Raw genomic sequence first — 26,150 nt, forward strand, 5'->3', positions numbered from 1 at the left:
GTCTTTTCCAAGGCCTCATTTTGATTTCTCAAAGGTGAGGTGTGACTGTAATGGGTGGCGGCTAAATTACCTTATGTTACCTTAATTCAAGAGATCTAGTATTGCTTATCCTGGCACAGTGTCAGGGCTTACTGGGACGTGTGGAGAAAACCAGTTTGGTGAAAAAGAATCTGCTGTTGAGCTTGTGTTTATTGCCATACATTTTGATTATGTAGTTTTAAATGTTCACCACTAGGGGGAGTCATTTGCCTGCCTGGTTTATTAGATCACTTTAAACCTGCCTTGACTCTTAAATGTTGAAAAATCACAGCAGAAGTTGAAGGTTTTATTTAACTTGTGTTTTTCTTCCCTCTCTGTGTATTTGTACAGGTGTGTGTGCTCTGTCCTCTTTATATCTCCTCTGTCAGCAGGGAGAGCTGCTCTTTGCCTGAAAAGGCAGTGAATGGAGACACTTTTTTTTTAATCTTTGTTAACCCTTTGACTTCCTCTCAGAAGTTTTGTCTGCAGCTCTCTCCAAATGACGTGAAAATAAAGTCTGGTTGAGGGTTTCATGTGACATCACCAGAGACGCTGTGGCAGGAGGAGGAGGAGGAGGAGAGATTTCGGCTGAGGGTGACAGAGACCTCTCCCTCCTCGTCCTCTTTCCCATCTTGGGAGGTTCATGTAAGCAACCTCCACTCGCTCTTCAAACATGCATCCCTCTGGAGCGCTGCGGTGTGAGGTGTGAGGTGTGAGTTCTAACAGCTCTCCAGACAAGTGGAAAGAGGATCCAGGAGAAGTACGGACAAGCTGATAACTCTAAATACACAGGTTGCATCCTTGGAGCAGGTGAGTGGACCACACCTCCTCAGCCTCCACACACCAAACTTTACATAAAGTTTCTAAGTTTTTCTGTGTGTTTTCTTTAAATCCCCTGCTCTCTGGCTTAACGCAGCTCATGTCTCTCCTCTGTGTATGAGCACATAGTTTTACGCTGTTATCAGATTCTCCTCCTAATGGTCTTGTTCCACTACATTACTATATTTGTACGTGTTTTCCCCTCCTGTGCTGAGCGGTACTTCACTCAGAAAAACAGATCTGTGCTCTGCAGCTTAGTTTCTGTCACAACTGTTTATACTTGAGTTACTGCAGTGAAGTTTTATGCTCAGTGTGTGACTTTAGCACATTGTTGTTTATAGACTGATTAATGACAGCATCTGATAGGCCTGTGAGAACAGTTTCATCATTTTTAAGTGTTATAAATGATGGAGTTATGATCATTTGCGTCAAGGAGTTGCATCTAAATATCAGGAACTTAAAAAAAGAGGAGATTAATTATTTTCCAGGATGTTGTTTCAGCTAGATCATCCAATGTACATGTTTGCAGACAGTTTATGTTATCAGTGCTTTGTTTTTTCAGGATTACTCCCAAAACATGGAGTCAAAAAAAGACGGTGGATCAGCATCGATAACCAGCGAAGAACTGGCAGCTATTGAGGATGAAGAGGTTCTCAACAAGATGGTAAACCATCATGATCATACCTTGCACAGGAGAAATGCACATTGCAGTGCACTCATCATACCTGTTCAAGACTTCTCCGTTTTTATCATCACAGCTGGACGATGCTGCAGATTTTGAAGAGAGGCGACTGATTCGTGCTGCACTGAGGGACCTGCTGAAGAAAAAAAGAGGTGATATCCAAAACTTCCCCACCTGAAAGAGTGAACAGAACATGCCATCATTAAACCTCCACTGTTTCTCTGATGTCAACTTTTCTTTTTGCCATCATACTTCAGATAAACGGGAGCAGGAGCGAGGGTCCAGGCAGCAGGACTTGAAGCAGCAGGGCCTGAGTAAAGGAGGGACAACAGGAGGAGCTGTCAGTGTGGGCAGAGCGTCGATGCTCCAGCAGCCACCATCAAACAGTAAGATTATCAAGGAATCGACAGCATGAACTGTTTTAATTTCCAAAGTTCATCACAAAGATGCATTTTGATTTCTCTGCATTTTATAGAGACACCAAGCCAGCCCTCTTCATCAGCCTCCACTCCTCCAAACAGGACAGCAGGCGGGTGAGTCAGCTGTTTATTCATTTTGCAGTTAATTGTTCAACAAATATTCAAAACAGTGATAACAGGTTGAGCCTGTACACAATTTGAGACGTGCTCACACAATTCTTCTTCTTACAGCCGTCTTTAACATGATTTGTTGAGGATATTTAAAAAAAAAAAAAAAAAAAAACTTTACCACACGTTTTTAAGAACCTGTTGGTATGTACTTTTCTTTTTACATGTGTACTGTTGTACTTATTTATTTATTTGATTGATTATCAATTATAATTTAATTCTATCATTACGACTATGGATGCAGCTAAATGTGAGTAACACTAAAGCCTGGGTCACAGTTCCTCACATCATATTATATCATATCATTAAATATCATGTCATTTAATATCATTTCATATCATGTCATATTATATCATAACACATTGTATCAGAATTTATCATATCATACCGTATCATATGATATCATATGATATCATATTGTATCATATTGTATCAGAATCAATCATATCATATCGTATCGTATCATATCATATCATATCAGATCATATTATATCATATCATGTCATATCATATATGTCATATTGTATCAGAATTTATCATATCATATTGTGTCGTATCATATCATATCATATCCTTTCATATCATATCATATCATATCAGATCATACCATATCATATCATGTCATGTCATATCATATCATATCATATCATATCATATCATATCATATCATATCATATCATATCATATTGTAGTAAAATCTACCATATCATATCATATCATATCATATCATATCATATCATATCATATCATATCATATCATATCATATCATATCATATCATATCATATTGTATTCTTTACTATTTGGAAGAGACAAACCAAATGAATTCCCTTCTGGGATTAATAAAGTATTTTTAATCTTATCTTTATCTTATCTTATCAGAATTTAACATATCGTAACATATCATATCATATCATATTGTATCATATTGTATCAGAATTTATCATATCATGTCATATCATATCATATCGTATCATATCATATTGCATTATAATTTACCATATCATATCATATTATATCGTATCATATCATATTATATCATATCATATTATAATTTATCATATCAAATCATATGGTATCATATCATATTGTATTATAATTTACCATATCATATCATATCATATCATATCATATCATATCATATCATATCACATTGTATCATATTGTAATATAATTTACCATATCATATCATATCATATCATATCATATTGTATCGAGTATTATATCATATCATATCATATCATATCATAACATATCATATCATATCATATCATATCATATCATATCATATCATATCATATCATATATCATATCACATTGTATCATATCATATTGTATAATAATTTACCATATCATATTATTTTATATCATTTCATATCATATCATATCATATCACATAATATCATATTATGATTTATCATATCAATCATATTTTATCATATCATATTGTATTGTGTTTTAATTTTTTTATATCATATCATATCATATCATATCATATCATATCATATCATATCATATGTTTTCTTGTACTGTAGGGTATTGTAGTGTTGCTTATCTTATCATACTTTTTCATATCACACAAAATGAGCATCATATCATATTGTACAGTTTCATGTTTTACAGAATCCTCCCGTGTCACACTGTATTATATTGTTTTGCATTGCAATTAATTGTATCATTACACATCATATTGCATCAACTTTTCTTAATTGTGTTATATCGTATCTCATCATTTTTTAAGAAAGCTAATGAATTATTATCATTGTATCATATCACACTACATTGTAGCATAGCATAACCATCTCAAAAAAGAGAGAAAGAGAGAAAAAGATAATGTTTGTTGTGTTTTCATAATGTTGAATATGATTATGCATATTGTGTTATCTTTTTTTTTTTTTTTTTTTTACATATTTCTATGTTTTTACATAAATGAGAATTCAGGCCTTTTTTTTTCAAACAGTCAGAAGAAAATTGTTGATGTAGTACCACTTCAAGAATCCATTAGTCTTCTACATTTTTCACCTTTTTACCCTCAGAGGATAAATGTGCTAAATTCCAACCTTTATAAGTAATAACACTGGAAGAGTCTGTCAGCATCAGTTACTTAATAATAGAGGCTTGGCAGCTGTGAAGAAAAGTCATTTTCTCACTTAAAAGAAATAAGCTGTCATAAATAAACGTTGTGTTGTAAAAGTATGAAAACACTCTCTTAGGTATGTTTGTTCCTGTTTCATTTCTTTTCTTTCATGGTTTTGTCTTTGTGTTGTCTTTTCTCCACAGTCAGTCCAGTCCCTCTGCTGCCTCAGCCCAGAAATGTCCTCCTGCTGCAGCAGCGCCCAATGCTAAGAATGTCAAACAGATGCTTCTTGACTGGTGCAGGGCCAAAACAGAGCCTTATGAGGTAAATATGCCCTGACTCTGTTTGCCTGTGAATTATTGCCCTGTGGTGCTATACATAGCTCCGTCTCATTACCAGCGGCCATTTCTCTTAAACTGATCCCCCTCTGCTTGAAAAAAGGGGGTGGACATCCAGAACTTCTCCTCCAGTTGGAGAGATGGGATCGCCTTCTGCGCCTTGGTGCACCGGTTCTTTCCTGACGCCTTTGAGTACTCCATCCTCAACCCAAACAAGCCCAGGGAAAACTTCCTGCTGGCTTTCAGCACTGCAGAGTGAGCTCCTGTTCTTTCTATGAAGCAGTAGATGTTGCTTTTCAAGGTGCACTGCAGATGAGGACAAAGTGACTCTACAATCCTGTGTCATTATTTATCTCAAGCCATTTGTCAGTGACACACGCTCTCTGTCTGCAGGAGGCTGGCCGGCTGCCCCCCTCTGCTGGACGCTGATGACTTAGTCCGGATGAAAGAGCCCGACTGGAAGTGTGTGTACACATACATCCAGGAGTTTTACCGCTCCCTGGTGGAGAAAGGCCTGGTCAAAACCAAAAAGAGACCATAGACTCTGAGAAGTCTGACAGCTTCTCTGATAGCTTCAACGTTTTATCATTTAATCTGCAACAAGCACGAGCTGAAGAAAAACATAATTCACCTTTTTCATTTACAGTATCTGGTGTCTGCATCATGTGATTGTAAATGCACAGCGTCTAAGGTCCAGTATCTGTGTTAGCAGGGACTCGTGGGTGTCCATGTGCTCTCTGTGGACAGCTGGCGCTTAGGATCAGTACATTCCTCAGAGATTACACATCTGCATTAATCCCAGTCAGAGCCATAGAGAAGCTGGGAACACTTTTTATGAAGCTGCTGTTGAGGGCCTGAGTGTGTGTGAGTAATAAAAAACACAGTTAATAAACATCTATTTCATTGTACGCACTGTTTTTGTCTGAATGTGACAACCAGTCAAACAACTCTGTCCTGTGGAAACCAAAGAATTATTTTTGACCATTGCCATAAAAGGGACTTTATTTTGAAGTGTCTAAAAAACTTAAATGGATTAAATTCATGTTTTTACATACGTTTTGATTTGTAAAACAATCTTTCATTATCAGCAGGCTAATGGAGCGGCTGGGTAACCTGTTAGCTCTGTTAGCTCCTGGGGTTGTGAACTGAGGGTTTGCCTGTATATCAAATGCAATGTTACCATTGAAAATAGGGCCTTAGTGGCATGTGTCTACTGACTGGGGGTGGGGGTAAATGATCAAAATAAGACCCCATATTTATTGATGAGGAGTTGGAACACCAGCTGGAAGTGACAAAGTGATAGACAAAAAGGGAAAGGCTGAATATGGAGAAAAATAATGTAAACACTAAAAGTAGGACAATAACAATTAGAGTGATAAAGAAATGATAATAATAATAATAATAATAATAATAATAATAATAATAATAATAATAATAATAATAATAATAATTTAAAATATTATATAGCACGTTTTAGATACTCAAAGATGGTTGACATACTGTGCAAGACAGATGAAGGTATAAGATACAGAAAGATATAAAGATAGGAAGAGGCTAGAGGTCACATTTAGCAGACTTTTATTTTGAAATGCTACATTTGATTTTTGAATGACCTAAGCAAGTCTCAATTGTGGATGTTTTGGAGGGACAGAGTTTAAAGACTCAGGGTGGCAATGCCAGAGACCGTCATCCACTGTGTAGAGCAGGGTTTTCCAACTCCTACCCTGGAGAGCCGAGAGGCTGCAGGTTTTCGTTCCAACCCAAAAACTTCCACCAGCTGATTTCACTGATTATCTCACCGTCAAGCAGAGAGCAGGGACTAATCAGTGAAATCAGCTGGTGGAGTTTTTGGTTGGAAAGAAAACCTGAAGCCTCTAGGCCCTCCAGGGTAGGAGTTGGAGACCCCTGATGTAGAGCTTTGTGATGGGGTTTAGGAAGTTGACATCTGATGATGTGAGGTGGGGAGATGGGAACTAGTTGGTCTGGTATGAGAAGGTGAGGTTAGTGTAGGTGATGAGCAGGATAACATTTACTGGTATTGTCTGAAACTTTGTACTTAAAACTGCACAGTTTATTGTAATGCGCATCATATTACTTTTTTCAAATTAATTTTTAGTAAGTATTGCATTATATGAAAATACAGACAATGATTTACATACACATGCATAAGGGTCAAACAGCTGATTTTTAAAACAGCACTTATTGGCTGGATTCATGTAGTAAATCACAATTAATACAAATTTTTTAAAATTCATGTTAAGAATCCTTATCCAAAGCAGTTTTAAAGTCCAAAATAATGTCAAAATAGATATTACCGGTGTCTTCAAATCAAAGAAATACGATAAGTATGTAACATGTTGTGGTAAATATTACACTCAAAAGTTCAGCAATAGGAAAACTGTAGTAGCTATTTGTATTGAAGACAGGAAAGCAGCATGTTAACATTGGCAAGTCTCTAACACCATGCTGTAACTGCATGCCAAACACAGCAACATGAACAGACCATTCTCAATACAACATCTATACAGTAATTTACAGAATTAAACGTAGCCTATGTGACGTGTCTTAATATTTCAAAGTAGACTATAAGACCATATGTCTCATGAAACACTACAGTATGTACTTAATGATCTTAACTTTGATTTTCTTATTCAAATAAATGCTGCATTACTGCACCAGAGTAGTATGAAAAGACGGCTTCAAAAAGCTTATTCCCTGAACTACAGAGTTATTTATTTATTCATTTTTAAGAATAACATTTTTACACAATAAGAAATATTTGAGAGTAGAAAGACAATGCATGTAGAACAATAACATTTACAATATTGGGATATTCAAGTATAATATTTTTAGAATTAAGAGGGAAATACAGGGATGTACGGTTGTTTTCTTCATGCATGTGAATGTTATAATAATCAGAAAACGATCATTAATAATAATAAAAAAAAATCTCTAAACACAGTATGGTATTAAATATTTCCTATCAAAGTGAACAATAGATTCCTACACTAATGTGAACTCTAACTATTTCAAAGCTGATTTGATTTTAGTCTGGTGGTGAGTTCAGGTCTGAACAGCTGGAGCTGATGCTCTGATGTGTGATTGGCAGCAGGATGATTAGTGTCCTCACCTTGACGCACCAATGTCAGGTTAATGCGTCACTGACAGCAAAGATGCTCAATCATTTCGGCTCGATCTTTTGGTTCTGACTCTCCCACTAAACCCGCCCCTCAGGTGACCATGTGCTTTACCCAGAGTGCACAGAGGGAGAGGGAGAGACGGAGAGCGAGGAGCACGGAGCGTGTGCGTGATGGGTGTGTGTACGGCCGGTGTGCAGGAGGTGCAGCCGGGATGCTGACAGCAAAGCGCACAGCTAAACTGCGCCGCTCGTTTGAAAGGCATACGTAAGAGGAGCGAAAATCAGCTGATGTGTTAAGATCAACATGCACGAGTGTGGACTCATCACGCGTGACTGCCTCCTGTCCTGACAGCCCTGCAGACCGCGCGGTCTGCACCGTGTGGACGTCCGCTGTCCCCGGTACCGACGGCTCCAACCCGACCTGCACGCTGGCTGCTCCCGGGTCGCCCTGAACCTGGACCGATAAATCCATCATCGATTACATGCCAGCAAGCAGCCTCGCTGATTGACGTGCGTTGATTGGCAGAGGGAGGCTGATCCTCGTTTGTTATTTATGAGATCACCTTTACGGTTCACCTTGGAAATAAAAAAAAACGCACTAGAGGTAAGACAACTGTTTCCCAGAGGTCTGACAGAAAACCTGCAGTAACGCATGTATTGTTTTTGCTGGTCGTGTTTTCAGTGTTAAACAGGAGCTCATGTTTGGACCTTTGTAGATGAGGGGGTGTCATTCAGACTTGCAGGCTCATGACTGTTAAATCTTAAAAACAAAGAGCCCACTTTCTGTGTCATTTAGCTCTGAACATGCCCTTTGCACTTCTGAGGTTAATTTAATTCAGACCTGTGTGGACTCCATCACTCAGCAGCTCTGTTTTTCAGGTCACTACTGTGGCCACATGAAAGGGATCCTGATTTGCATATCATGAATGATTTAATGAGGTGTATAATTTCTGTGTGGGAGGTCATATAAACAAAATGGAGGGAGGGCCTGTTCCTCCCTGTGACCTACAGTATCTGTTGACATTGTCTGATGTTGTTCCATGATCAGCCCTCACACTAGTTTCTCCAGGAAGGAGGCGAAGCTATAATCAACTGGTGAGCAGTAAGTGACTAACACTGTGACACCATCCCATAATGAACGCCAACTGTATTCTCTTTTGCTTTGTAAGAGGGTCAGGGGCTAATTAACGTTGCTAGGAAACAAGGATGTGATCCAGGACGGGAGGTCCAAAGTTAGTTCCTCAGCACACTGCTGGAAGAATTATAAGCAGTGTTAAAGTGCAGATTTAAAGCACTCAAGCTCTTCCATTTAATAACTTGCGAATTTGTGCAGGTGGATATTTTGATGTTCAGATTAATCTATCCATTAGTTACATTACAGATGTAATCAACAAACAGCGTAACAACATGCTCTTAATGATAAAGTAGTGTCAGTAAAAGGAAACTAGCCCCTCTTATCAAAGTAAACACAAGAGAGCATCAGTACCAGATCTATCTTTGTCTGTACAGTGCCTGATCACAGAAATGTAATCAGCAACCTCCAGTCTTAAAACCAAAGACATTAAATAGAATGGACTGTGTGACTTCGCCTTTTACCTTTGTACGGTGTTGATGAAGCTCCGGCATCTAGTAAATTTGCAGCCACAGTCAGAGTCTGAGAATCTGGGTACAGCCACAGTAACAAAGCTCCGCCCACACAGCATAGCTCCTCTGTGCACATAAACTTTCATTTCTGCTGCTCAGTTCGTACAAAGTGTAAAAAGAAAGGATTACTTTAATTTCTTGCCAAATCAAAGTAAAATATCTATTTGAATACTGAAAATACTGAAGCAACTAAGCAAGAATGGCAGCTGTCAGTCATTGTGAAACATGATGTAAAACCCTGATTTTAACCTCTAATAACAAATGAAAAAGAAACTTCAGAAAAAAAGTCTTGAACAACACAGCCCAATATTATCTTCTTATCACCACAGCGTACGGAAGTGGGTAACATTTCCATGAGGCATTTTTATTTTGTAAAGTTTGACCACAACTCCATTAGGATGAATGAAGGAGACAGAGTTTTTGACCTTCACTTAGAGCCAATTGAGATGACATCCATTCTATTTACAGTCTGTGCTTAAAAAGTGAGGCCCATGCAAAAGTGTTGAAAACCGCAGGTCAGAGGCACAGGTCTAGGTTGCGCCCCATGAGGGTCCCCCTCAAACAGGTGGCCTGTTTCCCGCATGTTGATCCCCACTCACTCTCCTTTTCCTACTCTGTCCACTGTCCTCTACTCTATCATTACAGGCATAAAAGCCCCAAAAATAACTGCAGTTCACCAAGTGTCCACTAGAGGCTGGCTGCAACAACACAGGACACTACATACACACCAAATCAAAAAAGCCAATCTTGACAGCCTGGTTCAAGAGGATAATTTAATCTTAGTACCCTATTTTTCCATCAGCAAACACTGTATGGGTAGTGAAAGTAATTTGTTATGTGCTAAGCTATTAAACTTACAAATTTTACCAATTGAAGGGTATGATTGATAGAACTGACAGCATTTGGTAGCGGTCTGTAAACAAGCCAAAGGCCCACCTCTGTCAGCCTCAAAACTCTGTATTTGAAACAAATGGATGATGTCACAGAGACTACTTCCAAATATTTTACAGTCTATGGTCTAGACCTGCAAATTTTATATTATTAGCATGTGGTAAGAACAAGCTTTCTTTAGTGGGCAGAAATCTCCAGCAGAAGCGAACTCATTGACAGACATCTGCCATCATCTGAGACATCTGGGATCTGGGCTCTTCTGCCATCTCCTGGTAATGTTTTCAGTCATGACAGGACTGAGCTCTGACTTTAGAGGTCAGTTATGACATACACAGCTGTCCAAACTCAGTGATACCATGTTTAAGACAAGATGAAGGGCAAAGAGAGGTCAAAATCTACCTACGTCACTTTTATTCAGTCTGGAAAATGTTGTCTGTGTTATCTCGCCATTGCAGGTTGATGGACAGCATGCAGCAGAGGCAGATCAACGCTGACCCCTGTGGGCCCAAATTGCAACCTGGTCCTTGTGTAGTGATCGGACCTGGTCCAGTTTTACCTCCACAGCTCACAATTGGCTCACCTGAGGTTCTCAAGAAGCCGCCTGCATTGAGCCCAGTTTTACCTGTGAAGGTTACAGACCAGATGCAATCAAAGCCTGGGTTCACACCAGCGCCCCTGACAAGCATCAGTCGGCCCAGGCCAACCGCTCTTGGAACCAAACCAGCTCCAAAGTTGCCCAGAATCACAGCAGACCCATCCAGAGAGATTGATCTGGTCCCAGTGTGTATCCCAGGACCTCAGAGTGCTAACATCCTGACGCCTTCCCCAACAGAGCCCACTCTACCTGTCCACAGTCCTCAGAGCCCCCACAGCCCACAGTCTTACCTGAGCCCCACCTCAACCCTGAGCCCCAAACCCAGCCTTCCCCCTCAGCCACCGAAGACCACCTCCCCTGGGAGCTCCACACAGAGCCAAGCGCAGTCTGAAAAGCAAGGAGGCGAGAACAATGACTTCAGGTGAGATGACTTATCACTTTTACCTAACACTGCACACCTAACACTACGAGCCTGTCACCGTCCCTTTGCTGTGGCTGTGTATCCACTGAGAGTTAATTCCTCTTACATCTAAAAACAGCTGCAGAAGCAGACCTGCAGACAGCAGCTGCAGGACATCTGACGTGTGCCAGATCACGTCACATGAATCAAAGCTTCAACTGTCACTGAGAGCTGTACCAACCTGACAAAGCAGCTCATTTTCTGTGGAGGATTCTCAGATGCCTCTTTAACCAGCTGCTGAAACCCAGACTGAATTTTTAACAACATTTATTCAAAAGAAAACTCATGCTGAGTGGGCTTTGGGCAGCAGCCACTTCTCCCAGACACACTCAAAGATGAATTTCTTATGATGCACGGATCTGACTACAACTGACCACGGTCAGAGAAAGAAATGAGCAAGAGAAGCAGTTTTTTCTTTGCCTTTTTTCTTGCCCACAACCAGCATTAGAATTTCTTATTCATTTCCTGCCTCATCTGACATTTCCAAAAGCAAAAAGCAAATCAGAACCACTTGAGACTGGACTGACTTTTGCTATTTGGTTATTTTTGATGTTCAAAACTGCAAAAAAAAATCTACAAGAAATAAGAATATGATGTTTGTGGTTAAACAGGCGAAGAAAAGGGAAAAGATATTCATTTGATTTTCTTTAAGAAAATTATTATCTGATTGTTAGATTACAGTTTTTTTTTCTGGTGTTTGTTTATTATCTGATATTCCTGTCAGACAATGGCTTTAGACCCCTTTACAACCTACATCATAGAGATGTGCACGCATTTTGGCAACAGAGTTTAGCCCTATTCATTCAAAGGAGTTAGTGTTCTTTAAACACTAAATTAAAGTTGTAAGCAGCATAAAAATGTCTGCTTGTTCCTTGGCCAATTGTCAGAAACAGTACTTTTTCAGCTTTTATCAATGCCTGACAGGATCATGACCGTTTCAGAGCAGCCGGTGTTTTGGAGTTGAGAGTGACCATGCTGACTGGTGACTTTCAACCCTGTGTGTTAGTGCTTTGGCAGTCATCAGTTAAAAGGGTCACACTTTACACTGAAACACCTGCGTCATCTGTGACAGACGATTTGCAAACCAAAATACTTTGCAAAAGAAAAGGAAAATTCAGCTCTGATAAATAAAGCTATTATGCTAATGTTATGATTCTGAAAGCTAAACACCAGATGATCCGTTACCAGTAAATATTGCAGAAATATAATAACGATGATGGAGATTACAAGGTGAGACCCCTACGAAGCAGTCAGAGAGAGCAAACAGATAGAAATGGATGCTGATCCAGGATAAGACCACGCTGTGAGTGCTAAAGGGACGCGTCCTCCTGAATGGCTTTTAGGCACGGCTTTGTGACACAGTTCTCCTCATAGTTTCATCTGGCGTCTGCACAGGCAGCGTTAATATTGTTTCAGTGATAGAATAAAAGGAACCAGATGTTAGCCTAGGTCTATGGTGCGAACATCAGACTGACCCATTTCTGTGTAAATATCTCATGTTACAACATGCAGCTTATAGTTAAGTGTGGCCTGTATGTGCACTTTCTAAATTTAATTGGTGCAGCTTACTTACAGGTGCACCCAACAGTCTGGAAATTATGGTACATTGAAGCTGAAGTTAAAAAAGAAAACAACTTTTTACTTTCACAACTTTTATGTGTCCATTTAACTGTCCATTGGTAAACCATCCCTTAGAAAACCATCCCTAAAAAAACTGACAAAGTTGACCTTTGACCTTTATACCTCCGTTGTGGCTGTCCTTCTGTTATGTTTTGGCTTTTGCATTGGTGTTGCAGCATTTGTCCTTGTGTTTGTTGTTGATGTAGTCATGGTTTTTCCTTTTGCAGATGGTTTTTAATTTGCAAATTGTCTGACACCTTCTGGCCACCGTAGTTTTATGTCTCCAGCCTCAGTTTACCAGGTTAGACTCTAAAATGTAATTTTAACAGCTAAAATTCATAATCCAGTTTTTCTTTGTGTAGTTAATTAAGAAAGGTGGATCAGACCGAGTTTATGACCAAATATGACCCCAGGACTTACAGAGATAAATAGGAAGTTTAAATTACGAAACTCCTTGATGGTGGTTGTCTCATGAAGCTTAAATGACCTTTGTATGCTGCTGTTGCCTGTTGATTCATATTCTACACATACCAAGGATTGTATCAGATGTACTTTGTCCCAACATATTGGTCTGAGGGTGAACTTCTTGTATCTATACATATAATATATATTGGGGATTGGGGATGTCCCAATCTCGACCCCTAGTAGAATTTAGCTTGAGGTTATTTTCTGCAAATTTTCTGAGAAGATATAAAATTCAAAGTGATGACAAAATTTTACCATATTCTCCTTTGCTAATCTCTTATGTGATACATTCAGGTACCCTTGGAAACTTGAGAATCTAACAATTATGGCATTTTTTTCTCAGTTTTTGGATTAGACAAATGGTATTTAAATGCCAGTCATTCGAAGATAAGTGGTATTTTGATCCTGCCGGGGGGTTTGGGATCCAGAGGATTTTAACAAAACTTACTCGACTTAACTTAAGTGAAATAGACTTACTAAGCTCATGACATATTTTAATGATTAATTTCTACTATTCAATGTTGTTAATACACAAAACCAAAAGTGTGCAGTTTCAATTTCTAACATCTTCAGCAAAGTTTATCTACGAACCCAAAAAGTTAATCGGGACTCAGTATCGGCTGATGCTCAATACTATATAATTGGGATCGAGGGCAAAAAATGCTGATTGGGACTAGAGATTTGTACCAAATATGGTACTTTTATTGGCATCGACCAAATTCTGTAAAAAGTACAAGGTAAAGATTCACATAAAACCATGTTTAGGTACCTAAATGCATCCTTGTGACTATGAAGGAGGGAAGAGTAGGCGATTTTCCATGCTGGACATGAACACAGCATTGCAAGGTTATATATTGAAGAAAAATTTGTTGAATTGAATTCTTTTTATATTTTTTTTTAAAACAAATTGATATTTTTTACCACATAAACAAAAAAAAAAAGTACTGAAAATTGGTACCATTGAGTACTGATACCGATTGCCAGGTACCAGGCATCTGTACTGTATCGTTTCAAATGTGAAAGGTACCCATCCCTAATTGGGACATCCCTATTAGTCATAATTTGTGTATGTGCTATATTCAAATTCACAACCTCCACTCAATTTAGCATCTGTAAGAATGCAGAAACACACAATAGTTTTTTAGATAACTGTCAATAATTCAGGCAGTAAGGGGTTAACGGAAACATCAGTATTATATCAAACTATTAACTCGCTGATGAGCAATCCTAAAATACAAAATCATTATTATGATGTTTGGTGCTGGTTTTCTTTTTGTCCTGAAGTAGTTTTCTTGCTTCTTTATTATAACCCAGGTCTCATACTCAGCGGTCTGAGAGCTCGCCCTTGGCTTGTGAGGGTTCCTGATTTATAGACTCCAGTTTATGCCTTCACAGTCCGTAAATGTCCACAGATAACGTGATCCTAAGCATCGAGTGACTTGTGTGTTTAAACCCCCTCTCTGATGTACACGCTGGATTTTCTTCCATCCACTAGTTATTTGTCCGCACTCTTATTTCTCAGGAAGCTAAGAGTTGTTTACCGTCACCACCCAGTGATTTTATCCAGGTTAAAAAAAAGTGTTTTTTTGTGGTTAGCTGGATCGCGTAGCTGAGAAAATGTGTACGCAGCGTTGGCTGTCACTTTTGTTCGTGTTATAAAACTGTTATTCTGGTGGTTTAGTTTTAAAAAAGAACAATTTGCTTCATCTTTCCCTCTCCTCTTGCACACACACACACACTCACACACACATGCACACACCTTAGTCATCATAGCCGAACATAGAGGTGCTTAATTGTGCTTATCTTTTCTTCTCTATACAGCGGCACAGATAAAACAGTTTTCCCCGAGGATTACAGCACAGATTATGTCCTCTCCCACCCTACAGTATACACACTATATATAGTTCATACATCTAATGCAGCACTTCTCTCCCGATCCTCTCAAAGGGTGTACATCGTCACATGGAACGTGGGATCAGCCGTCCCACCAGATGACATCACAGCTCTGTTCGGACCAAATGTTTCAGATGGGAGCGTTGACATGTTTATCATCGGGTAAGCAACTATTTCTCCCAGGCTCAGCAGTGCCAGAGCGCGCGCGAGAGAGAGACAGCCGCGAGTGCCCACTCAGTCATCTGTGATTGTTTTGATCCGTCTGCCTCTGTTATCCATCACTGTCCTTTTTATCAGAGCGCCATGCTCACTTGTTAATGACATTTCTCTGTCCACACACAGACTCCAGGAAGTGAACTCCATGATAAACAAGCGGCTGAAGGATGTGCTGTTTTCAGACCAGTGGAGTGATCTCTGCATGGACACTCTCAGTCCGTTTGGATACGTTCTGGTCAGTCGCCTCAAACGGCTCCTGTGCTTTAAGTTTAGCTGAAGTTGATAATGAGCTCTTAACTTGTCCCATCTGTCCAGGTGGCATCGCAGCGCATGCAGGGCGTGCTGCTGCTGGTTTTCTCTAAATTCTGCCATCTCCCGTTCCTCCGAGGCGTGCAGACACAGAGCACACGCACAGGACTCGGGGGTTACTGGGTACGTGCTACGCATCAAAAAGCGCTGCTCTGAATTCAGCTCTGAGATTTATCACGTCACAAATTTTGTGGTGGGTTTGTGTCAGTGGGGTAGGGGAATGTGTGTGTGTGTGTGTGTGTGTGTGTGTGTGTGTGCGTGGATGCATGTGTCAGTGTGTGACCTTCCCGTGCGTGTTGATGTCAGCATCACCCCTGGCTGCTGCTGGTGCAGTCTCCTTCTCTCTGAGGTCAGTGCAGCAGCAGGCTGTCTGGCTCTGTGACTCAGGGGCGAAAAAACGCTCTGACTTTGTCCCCAAGCACAGACGATGTTGATGAATGATCCTGTTTTTTTTCATCTTTATTTTAATTGATGCATTTCTCTCTTTGTCCTCTATTTTATTCTCACTCCAAGGGGAACAAAGGTGGCGTCAGTGCGAGGATGACGATGTTCGGCCACCCAGTGTGCTTCCTCAACTGTCACCTGCCGGCTCACATGAGGAACCTGGAGCAGCGGATGGAGGACTTTGAAAGCATCCTGCAGCAGCAGCAGTTTGAAGGAGGGACGGCCACGGGGGTACTGGACCATGAGTGGGTGTCATCATGTGGACACTAAAGTTTGATTTCAGGGCTGAAAATGACAGATAATAAAATAAATTTGACTGAAATGTTCCAGCATAATGCAAGTTTTGAGCTGCCTGTCGTTACAGATAAATCTTGGAAATTCTCATTATTTGATCTTTACTATGTCTTTAGTTAAAGTTACTCTCTTTTCTGAGAGTCAGAGATATTGCAAACTCTTACAAATCGTAAACAATAACAAACTGCCTTCACGTTTCTGATGAAATGAACTTGGCTGCATTTGTCTCTCCTCAGTGTCGTATTTTGGTTTGGCGATCTGAATTTCCGTATCGAAGATTACGATATCCATGTGGTGAAATGTGCCATCGACAGCAACAAGCTTCCTCTTCTCTGGGAGCGAGATCAGGTGAGGCACCTTTTCCTGAAACAGATCTTTCGGGAAGGTTTTACTCTATTGTTTTTGTCTCTTGATCACCAACCACAAGCAGCAGAGGGCGCTGTGACACAGCGTCACCTCCTGTCAGGGTGATAGAAATTCATCCAGGCACAGGACCACAAATTTGATTTTATGATAAACACATTCTTGCATCCTTAAAAGGTTTATGATGAGAAAAAGTCACATAAATATCCTCTTTTTCAAAGAGAGTAATGACATCTCTGCTGCTCAAGATCTGATTGGATGTTTAACACCCTGAATGATCGGGGTAATTTATGGTAGCTGCCATCCTCTGAGCTCTGCAGCTTGTGTGTGGATAAATTCCCTCCTCCACCTCCTCTCTGCAGCTCAACATGGCTAAAAACACAGAGTCCATCCTCGAGGGCTTCATGGAGGGACCGCTCAAATTCCCACCCACCTATAAGTTTGATGTGGGCACCCACACGTACGACACCAGGTTCGTCCTCTGGTCTCTAAAAACAAACTGTGTGTAGCTCTGATGTCTTGTCGTTATAAGTCTTTGTCCCCTTTTCTTTTATTCTATAAGCGCTAAAAAGAGGAAACCAGCCTGGACAGATCGCATCCTGTGGCGCCTCCGCCGCACTGGTTCCCCAGTTCCTACCCACAATGCAGCCCTGCAGCGGGGTTTAACTTCATGGCTCGGAGGGGCGACCAAAGTGACGCAGCATGCGTACAGGAGTCACATGGGCTTCACCATCAGTGACCACAAGCCCGTTTCTGCCGTGTTTTCTCTCCATGTGAGATAAACAACATGTCTCTTTGAGCCGGGGCTGTGCAGCTCGTTTTTTTTTAACCATCCGCTCTGTTTTTAGTTCCCGTTCAGGGTGGAGGTGCCTCTGGTGGAGCTGCAGGTTAACAAGGAATGGAGTAAAGTTTCAGATGCTACCGTCAGATTCACTGTGGCATCAACGTATCAGCGCAGCTCATGGGACTGGGTAGCAATATACAAGGTAATACAATAAGATATGGTATCATAAAAAACACAACATGTTACAATACAAAACAGCACCATATAATACAATACGATAAAATACAAAAAATGCTGTGTGATATGATGATACAGTCATTAATAAAAACATGCCAGATCACAACATACAGTATGGTGTAATAGAGACTGATACCAAACATCAGGATGAAACACAGTATGATAACAAACAACAAGAGAAGACACAGTACTACATGAAATGCTTTGATATCAAGAGATGAGGCAGCAAACCATGGTCTAGAATTCTGAGGCAATGAGTACCTCCAGAGACAGCCTCAAGCGGACATTTGACAGTTTGTTGAAAGAGAAACCACACACCATGCCAAAAAAAGGGCCCCTTATAGTTGTTAGTGAGGAGGCTTAAAGTGGGGATGCACGATATTGGATTTTTGCCGATATATCCGATATCGAAACCCCTTTTGGCCGATACCGATACCGATAATCACAAGTTTGTTTGTTTTTTTCACTGTAAAGAAAGCTAAGTCTATCCTGGACTGGAATTTATATGTTACTCTTATTGTGATGGTCTTATTTGTTTAAGAAACACACATAAAACAAGACAAAAAAAACATTTGATTTTACCATAAATAAGAAATGTATTATTTTTTCAAACTCGAGACATTCAGTATTGAAATACAGAAAAATAATTTCTTTAGATCACATGAACTTTAAATGTACAATGCATTTTTAAACATAACCAAGTTGCATTTGATTATTTTAGAGCTACTGTAACAACCTGGTGACAGACACAGAGCTCTGCAGTGCAAATAAATGAAGTGCTACATTTTATTTAAGGAGCTTATTTTTCAGATGGAAAATAATAATAATCCTAACTGAATAGCACCTTATTGGCTGTTCCTATTGGCAGAAATTTTCATATCTGCCAATACCGATAAACGTGTTTTTAATCTTTTATCTGGCGATACCGATATTGTGCCGATAATATCGTGCATCCCTAGCTTAAAGCCCGCCTCATTTCCAATATGGCTGCGGTCGATGATTTGCTTCAAAATCATACTTGTTGGATACACTAGATCCATACTAAAATGGACCCAGTGCCATGTATAAACTTATATTGTTACTGTGCAGTCGTTACTAACCTATTCAGATACTACACAGGTTCATACATTTCATTTAAAATATTTGCAATGTAAAGTGAATAGGATGCCATTTATGAACATACACAGTGAACCTGGGTGCAGAGAGAGCTGCTGTGTTGCCAAATGTGTGCATTTCTGACTGAAAGATAACATTTTTGGGCCTCCATGTATCCATTAAAGTGTCTTTAAAGACAGTAACATGAATGCAATATTGTTTAAAATATGAATATTTGCCTGATTAACTAAAAATGTCACAGACCCCCTGTTGAAGACCTCTGGTCTATGAAAAAGATACGATAGGATTTGATACGAAACTTTAAGATGCACTACTTGTTATACATTTATAAATGATTTGAAATATAAAAAAAATCAAAATCAACCTTGAATCAACATGAAAACAGAGAACGACCAGTTTTTCACATCAGCCACACAGTAAACCAGGGGTCTCAGACTTACTGCCTGGGTCCACTTATGACCCCTCACTTGATATCAATTAATAGAGAAATCTGGCCAAACACGTTCATGGCCTGGTCTTCTGTTGGGATAGGGAAAGATATATCTAATTTGGCCTTGAACACAGCATGACCACTGCATGAACACAGATGTAAAAAAAAAAAGAAAAAAAAAAAGTATTTGTGAAAATGTTAAAGCAAGATGCTTTTTTCAAAGACCTAAAGAAAGGCACAGAGTGTTTCAGGAGAAGTGGGAGATTATTTCTGTGGAGTTAAAGGGAATTACAGCTGTCTCATTTGCAAAGAGAAAGTTCCCATTCTTGAGGAGTATAACCTCACGCAGCATTTTTCAACTAAACATGTGGAGCAGTCTGCAAAGCACCAGGGAGATGAGTAGACATTACAGAGAACAGGTCCAGACTTAGTGATGCCCATCTTCAAGACTTACTGAGGGTTTCAAACTACCACCTCCTTCAAAGCAGGACTCAAAAGTTTAAAATTATGTTGATGTCCTGAATCAGTGTTTGATGTAATTTCTCCACAGGTGGGATTCAGACATCACAAGGATTACCAGGCGTATATATGGGCTAAAGGAGAAAACGCAACACAGGTGTGTCAGAGGCTTCAGTACACCTTTTTATACAACAACACACAGAATCCAGAGGTCATTCTTTTTAACATCTTTTTTATTATTTTAACAAAGAATACAAGATATTTGTGCAATTATAACATTTACCTAAATTTTGATGAAATAAGACCAAAATAATCCCATACCCCCCCTCCCCTTTGCATTGGCGCAAAAAGGGGGTATGCACTATATGCGATGCATAGGGGCGCCGAGTTAGAGGGGGCGCCAAAGCGATAGGGGCGAAATTATTTTGAGTCTGTATCTTCTGTATTTGAAAGCTGTTTGTGTAAAAGATACAATCGATAATAGAGGCACAGAGCTATAAAGATAGTAAGAATAAGAGAGAGATAAGAAGTATAGAGATCTCTATAGCTCTGCAGAGGCACGTCAGCACATCACTGATTAGCGCCCCGTTTGTACGCGCGCGTGTGTGGGGGGACAGGACAACAGGCGTAAGCGTTTTCCTTTTGTAGGCAGGCAAAGATGTTTGATCAGCTGATGCACGTACCCGCAAATTGGCCGTGTGACATTCGGCAGCGGGCCAAACCCCATTCAAAAACTGGTGTGTTTTTATTATTAACACTTTGTAGACCACATCCCCGTCCGTCTACACCTAGGCGACCACAATATATATTTTTTAGATAATTCAGCACTATTTCGGCCTGTCAAATCATCTGAACAAAGCCAGTTTATTTAAGCAGCTCATCAGCTGGCCAGGCACGCGTCACGATGATGCGTCTACTCAAGGACCTCAAGTCACTGGATGAGTGCTTTGTTTGTTGCTCATACTAATGTTAATATACCCATTCCACAGAAAATACATTACAGAGAGCAGGACAAACATGTCCAAGAGATAAAAACAGTATACACAGGAATCCAGATAGCCTTTGGTGTAAACAGTTGTGTTTTTTTTTTTTAAATATACATTTTTGTTTGGAAAATGCTGATTTCACATCATAAAAAATAATTAAAAAAATAAGAATCTTGTGTGACTTGAAGCCTAAAAAAAGTATATATGTATATATGTGAATAAAAATGTAATAAAAAAACGCATAGAAATGGACCTCATGGACCTCACCTATTCCAAAATCCATACACACACATATTCATAAATATGTGTGGGGGGGGGCTTGTCATGTGTCTGCATACCCCCCAGAAAGTAGGTAGTTGCGCTCCTGCCCCTTTGGTACCTTTCTCCCTGGACTAAACATAACAAATAAAAACACATGGGACAAGCAAAGCATACATAGTCAAAATATACATGAGAGTTAGACAGAAATATTAACAATAATACATAAAGAAAAAGAAAAATACTTTGTAAAATATCCTATAGTGTGACCTGAGTATTTCAAGTCACAAAAATCGATCTAACACAGCACAGTCACACAGTGGTGTGAAAGTAAATTGTGTGCTGTTAATCAAGGCAAAAAATGGGCTCCAGATCTTACTGAACTTTCCTGATTGTCCAAGGATCGACAACCTAATTTTTTCAAGTTTTACAAAGTGTAAGACATCTCCGAGCCGCTGTATGTGTGTGGGAGGTAGAACAGATTTCCATCTTAATAAGATTTGCCTTCGGGCAAGAAGGGTAGTAAAGGCCAAGGTGTCTTTTTGTGAGGAGGAGAGGCTGAGTGGGGGTAATGGAGCCTCAAAAATAGCTATGAGCGGACATGGTGGAATCAATGTGCCTATAATTACAGATAAAGAGGAGAAGATTTCTTGCCAATATTTACAAAGATATGGGCATTGCCAAAACATATGAAAATAATTAGCGGAGGTATGATGGTAGCGATCACAGGATGGAATCCAGAGGTCATTTATTGAAGTTTTTCTTCATCAGGTGACATTTTCAGAGGAGGATTTACCACGAGATGACTGTGAATACATGCTGGGTTATTACAGTAACAATATGAACAGCATCGTTGGTTTATCAACGCCAATTCAGGTAAGAAAAGAGTCTCCGAGCTTCTTGGTATTTGTCATGACAGCACGTGTTCATGTATGTGAAATATGAGCACACCCAAACATTAGAGCAGCATGTGGCTGTTAAACACAACATACCAAATCTATGGTAATGTGTTCTCTGAATCCTTCCTCCTGCAGATCAGGATTCCAGTCCACAGCCCCACAGCTCGCCGCTCTGACAGCTCAGACGTCAGCTCAGAGGACGACAGCACTCTGGTCCTGCTGGCTCCGAGCTCCCGCAGCCCGAGCCCAAAAACTGGCAAACACCACCACCGGCACCGTCGCAGCCGCAGCCCTGCCGTCCCCACTCTGTCCTCCAACCCCCTCCCCTCCCTGCAGGGCCTCAGCCTCCACCCACGCTCCAAAGAAGGCCAGGCTCGGAGCCGCTCGCCCTGCTCTGGGGCTAAGAAGGAGCGACTCGTCTCTCCGGACGCCGTGTCGTCTCCCACCATCAGCCCACTCAGCCCTCGCAGTCCTGTGTCTCCAGGTGGTGGAGTGACTGCACCGGAGGCCCTCATCGCAGCCATCATAGGTGAACACAGACCAGCTCAGGTTAGCCCCACTGGGCTCAAACAGATAGGCAAAGCAGGGGAAACAGATACTGCATAGACAGCAGGGAGGAAACCAACTATTTCAAAGCTGAGGCCCTCTTTTCACAGATTTTGAAGTCTTAATGACAGATGGGTTATAGGTATACAAAACTTTAGCTGCTCGGAAAGATTCCTTCAGCCAGCAGCAGTTTAATAAGTTTCAATGACAGTAAGTGTTTCGTCCAGTCAGAGTGCTGCTTCCTAAACATACAGAGATAAACATTTCTAATCAGGAGTCTCTCTACTCTCTGTTAAACCACCAAACTTTAGTCATAGAAAAGTTATTTCCAAAGTTGGCATAGCTTTACTGCTGCCTTCTTTTTTTCTTATCATACCCAACGCACCATGCACAAACCATATTTTCAAGGCAGCACAGGACCGACAGCTCCTGTTCTGCAGCATGACGCTCCTGTTTCTGTCACCAGAGTTTGATGGCCTGGAAAAAAAGAATGTGACATTTTCCCTGCTCTTTAAAACAAAAGGTCTCTGGATAGGGACACTTAGACTTTGACTTTCTGTTGATTTTGGCAGCCCCCTGTGGACAAAGCCGTCTTTGTTTATCCTGCTCTGTTCATATGTTTGTGGTTTACAGTAAGGGTTAACCTCTGGCTGTCGGAAGCATCCATCAAATTCAGTTCAGTTTTTATCTGGTTATGAAACAGACGGAAGTTAATACTGGATCCTCCAGTGACAAAATTGATCAAATCTATAAAGTTATATATAAATCTTGTAACCACAGCTGGGCAGTGAGACATCACACAGTGGGGTCAGTGCAGACCACAGGAACCATCTTTATTCACATTTTCAGCTGCAGGCTTAGAGTACACTGCAGAAACTGAAATCTAATGAGGTGTTTATTTTTTTTTTCTTTTTAGACTTTGAGGGACTGTATGGACTTTCAAAGTAATCCTGAAAAAGTCTCACTTCTAGTTCTAAAAAAGGTTATTTCTAAATGCTATTTCTCAGCTTCCTGGTCAAATTATACAGGAAAAGATTCACTTATGGCTCATCGAACACAGGTTAAAAGCTAAATCATGGGTTAATTAAGCCATTTGTAATCAATATACATCCTCGCCACTTTGCATTCTGGGAAAGGTTTCATCTTGAGCAAAGAAAAGTAGACTTAAAAAAAACCAGACGCCTTGTTAAGAGTCACATCCTCACAAACAGTGGGTGCAAGTGCTCATGGGAAATGGAGTGTTTAGCTTTTCCAGATAGTCCTCACAGCACTTTTAACGAGAGCCAAATTCACCTGACAAGTCCAGAAAAAAAAATTATTTGAAGACATAAAATGATAAAATTTTAAATCTTTAATCAGATAGGAGAGGGCAGCGGATAGTTTAGGGAACAGGAAGAGAGTAGGGAATGACATGGGAAACAGGCCACAGGCTGGACTAACCTGGGCCACCCACTTGAGGGCGAACATCTTGGGTGCACAACTTAAAGTCATGTGCTCCTTGTCTTTTCATATTTTGAAATCAGACTTTTTTTGGACTTCATACCCAGCCATCGGAGTGTTTCAAGATGTCTTGAGATGTCCTAATAACTGAAATCAAGACGTCTCAAGACAAGTTGTCAGGTGAATGTGGCTGAAAATAGAACATCAATACTTGGATTCTAGTTCTTGTTGAGTTTGTAATACAGTTGTAAGCAGGGTGAGCGCTAATATGTAAAAAAAACAAACAATAGCAAACAGGCAAGAGTTACCTTGGTCATAGGGGGTTCCAAAATTAGCACAAAGCAAAAGTTTTGTTTTTTCTTACAACACTGGCAGATTTACAGTCTCAGAAATTCAGGCGTCATGTCTGTCAATTAATAAATTGTCTGTTGATTCCAGTTTTCGGAGTGCAGCAACAACTAGACTCTGACTGTAACAAGTGGCAAGAAAGCACTCATTTCAATTTCCATATCATTTCATTATTCTGAAGTCTTAGAGCCTGTTTTCTTCCTGCGAGGTGGACGACTTCTTTAAATACTTGTCATTAAGACATCAAAATATGGTAAGAAAAAAGGGCCCAGGTTGTAAATAGTGAAATCAGCCTTTAAAGAGGAGGTGTAACAGCAATATCCATGCATCAGAGTCTGATCTAACCCCACAGAGTCCCCGTGCTCGTAGAGGCGGCACATGTTAAGACTCCTAATGTAGTTTGCAAACATTCCACGTCGTAGTCCAGCAGCTCTCTGTTTCTGAACCCATCATCATCTCATACACTGTGTGTATCAGGGAGTCAACGGTGTGTCCAGACCCCCAGTGACAAGTGCTTTTATAGACTCATAAGCTAAACCATACGTAAAGAAACATACTGAATGTGAAACCAAAGGCAGAGTAGACCTGTGATGGAGAGGTGACCGGTTTGATGTCAGCAATAAGGATCCATGTGGACAGACTGCGATCAAAGTGAAGACCCTGGACCATAAACACTGCTGGTTTCATAGTTCACAACAGAGAGAGGGTGTGTGTGGTTTTGTGTGTGTGTGTGTGTGTGTAGACCTATGTGCTGAAACATAATGTGTATTTTGAACCAGATGCTGGTTTGAAATTGTCACTCTATAGTTCTTGGTCTGTATTCATAAAATGGATCCTAACCTCCAAGACTAGAGATAGAGCATTCATCGTGTCGGCCAATCAGAAACGTACATGTGATCATGTGACTTAAATATTAGATTAATGCTCTTATTCTTTGCAGCTTTGTGAATACAGTCCCTGTCCTATAGAGCTCCATGAGTGGATGTTTAGGCTAATGTGGTTACTTTGCTTCAAGGAAACAGTGTCGTGTAAATGTGTGAGTGTTCAAATAAAACAAGAACAAACTTACATCGTACTGTTTATTGGGCAAACACTGTTTCAAACCGTCAAAAGGAAGTGTATATTTGTGTTAAGGTGTGTGTGCACAGACATGTGCTCAAGTTGCATAATGACGTAATGAGTCTTCAAGATGAGACGGGACAGTAGTGGATTAGAGAACTCATCAATTATGGAAAAGAAGAACAAGACAACTTCATTAATCATGTCCTGCAATAATAATAACAATGTGTACATTTACATTTTATGTCAAGTGCACAAACTACACTAAATTGCATTTGGACTGTGCATAGGCTACTTTATCATGATGTGAAAATGTGAGGGTTCAAAAACATTAGAGGACACAAGACTAGATTAAAGTTATGAATTGGAGCACAAAATGAAAAATGGTGCACAAAGATGGTTTGGAATGCAGGATAAGAAATTTAGGGCTAAAAATGTTTTTATCAGGTCAAAATAGTCTGAATGTGAAAAACAAAAAACCCTTAAAAAATCATGATCTTCATCCTGACATAAAACATCCTGATATATTTTTATTATTTATTTATCGCCCCCTAATGGAGAACATTTCCTCTGGTCTGAAGCAGAGTTTGCTGATGTCCGTGTAGCATGTAACCAGCAGAAAACTGACCACTGATCATCTGGTATCAAGAGACACCTGAGGGACAGGTGAGCTTTGATTTCATAAGTCTGTGATGATCGCACAAGTATGTTTGAGTTCAGTTAGTGACTGATTTT

At 40.1% G+C, this 26,150-nt stretch overlaps 2 protein-coding genes across 2 annotated transcripts; both read left to right on the forward strand.

Moving 5' to 3' along the window:
* Positions 1-1,402: 1,402 nt before the first annotated feature.
* Positions 1,403-5,373, forward strand: smtna (smoothelin a). The gene is made up of 7 exons (XM_074690942.1): positions 1,403-1,501; positions 1,596-1,671; positions 1,777-1,905; positions 1,995-2,052; positions 4,386-4,506; positions 4,624-4,775; positions 4,914-5,373. The coding sequence occupies exons 1-7, from the start codon at positions 1,415-1,417 to the stop codon at positions 5,059-5,061; spliced, it is 771 nt and encodes a 256-aa protein (XP_074547043.1). The 5' UTR covers positions 1,403-1,414; the 3' UTR covers positions 5,062-5,373.
* A 2,414-nt stretch (positions 5,374-7,787) lies between these two features.
* Positions 7,788-24,198, forward strand: inpp5ja (inositol polyphosphate-5-phosphatase Ja). The gene is made up of 13 exons (XM_074690762.1): positions 7,788-8,263; positions 10,650-11,210; positions 15,282-15,389; positions 15,570-15,678; positions 15,759-15,875; positions 16,266-16,441; positions 16,727-16,838; positions 17,216-17,325; positions 17,416-17,626; positions 17,702-17,839; positions 19,971-20,036; positions 21,895-21,999; positions 22,158-24,198. The coding sequence occupies exons 2-13, from the start codon at positions 10,654-10,656 to the stop codon at positions 22,626-22,628; spliced, it is 2,280 nt and encodes a 759-aa protein (XP_074546863.1). The 5' UTR covers positions 7,788-8,263; positions 10,650-10,653; the 3' UTR covers positions 22,629-24,198.
* Positions 24,199-26,150: the final 1,952 nt, after the last annotated feature.

This window comes from Halichoeres trimaculatus, unplaced genomic scaffold (assembly GCF_033239565.1).
Source record: "Halichoeres trimaculatus isolate MK-OKI-2021-1 unplaced genomic scaffold, fHalTri1.1 fHalTri1_scaffold_16, whole genome shotgun sequence".
In the NCBI taxonomy this organism is placed as follows: domain Eukaryota; kingdom Metazoa; phylum Chordata; class Actinopteri; order Labriformes; family Labridae; genus Halichoeres; species Halichoeres trimaculatus.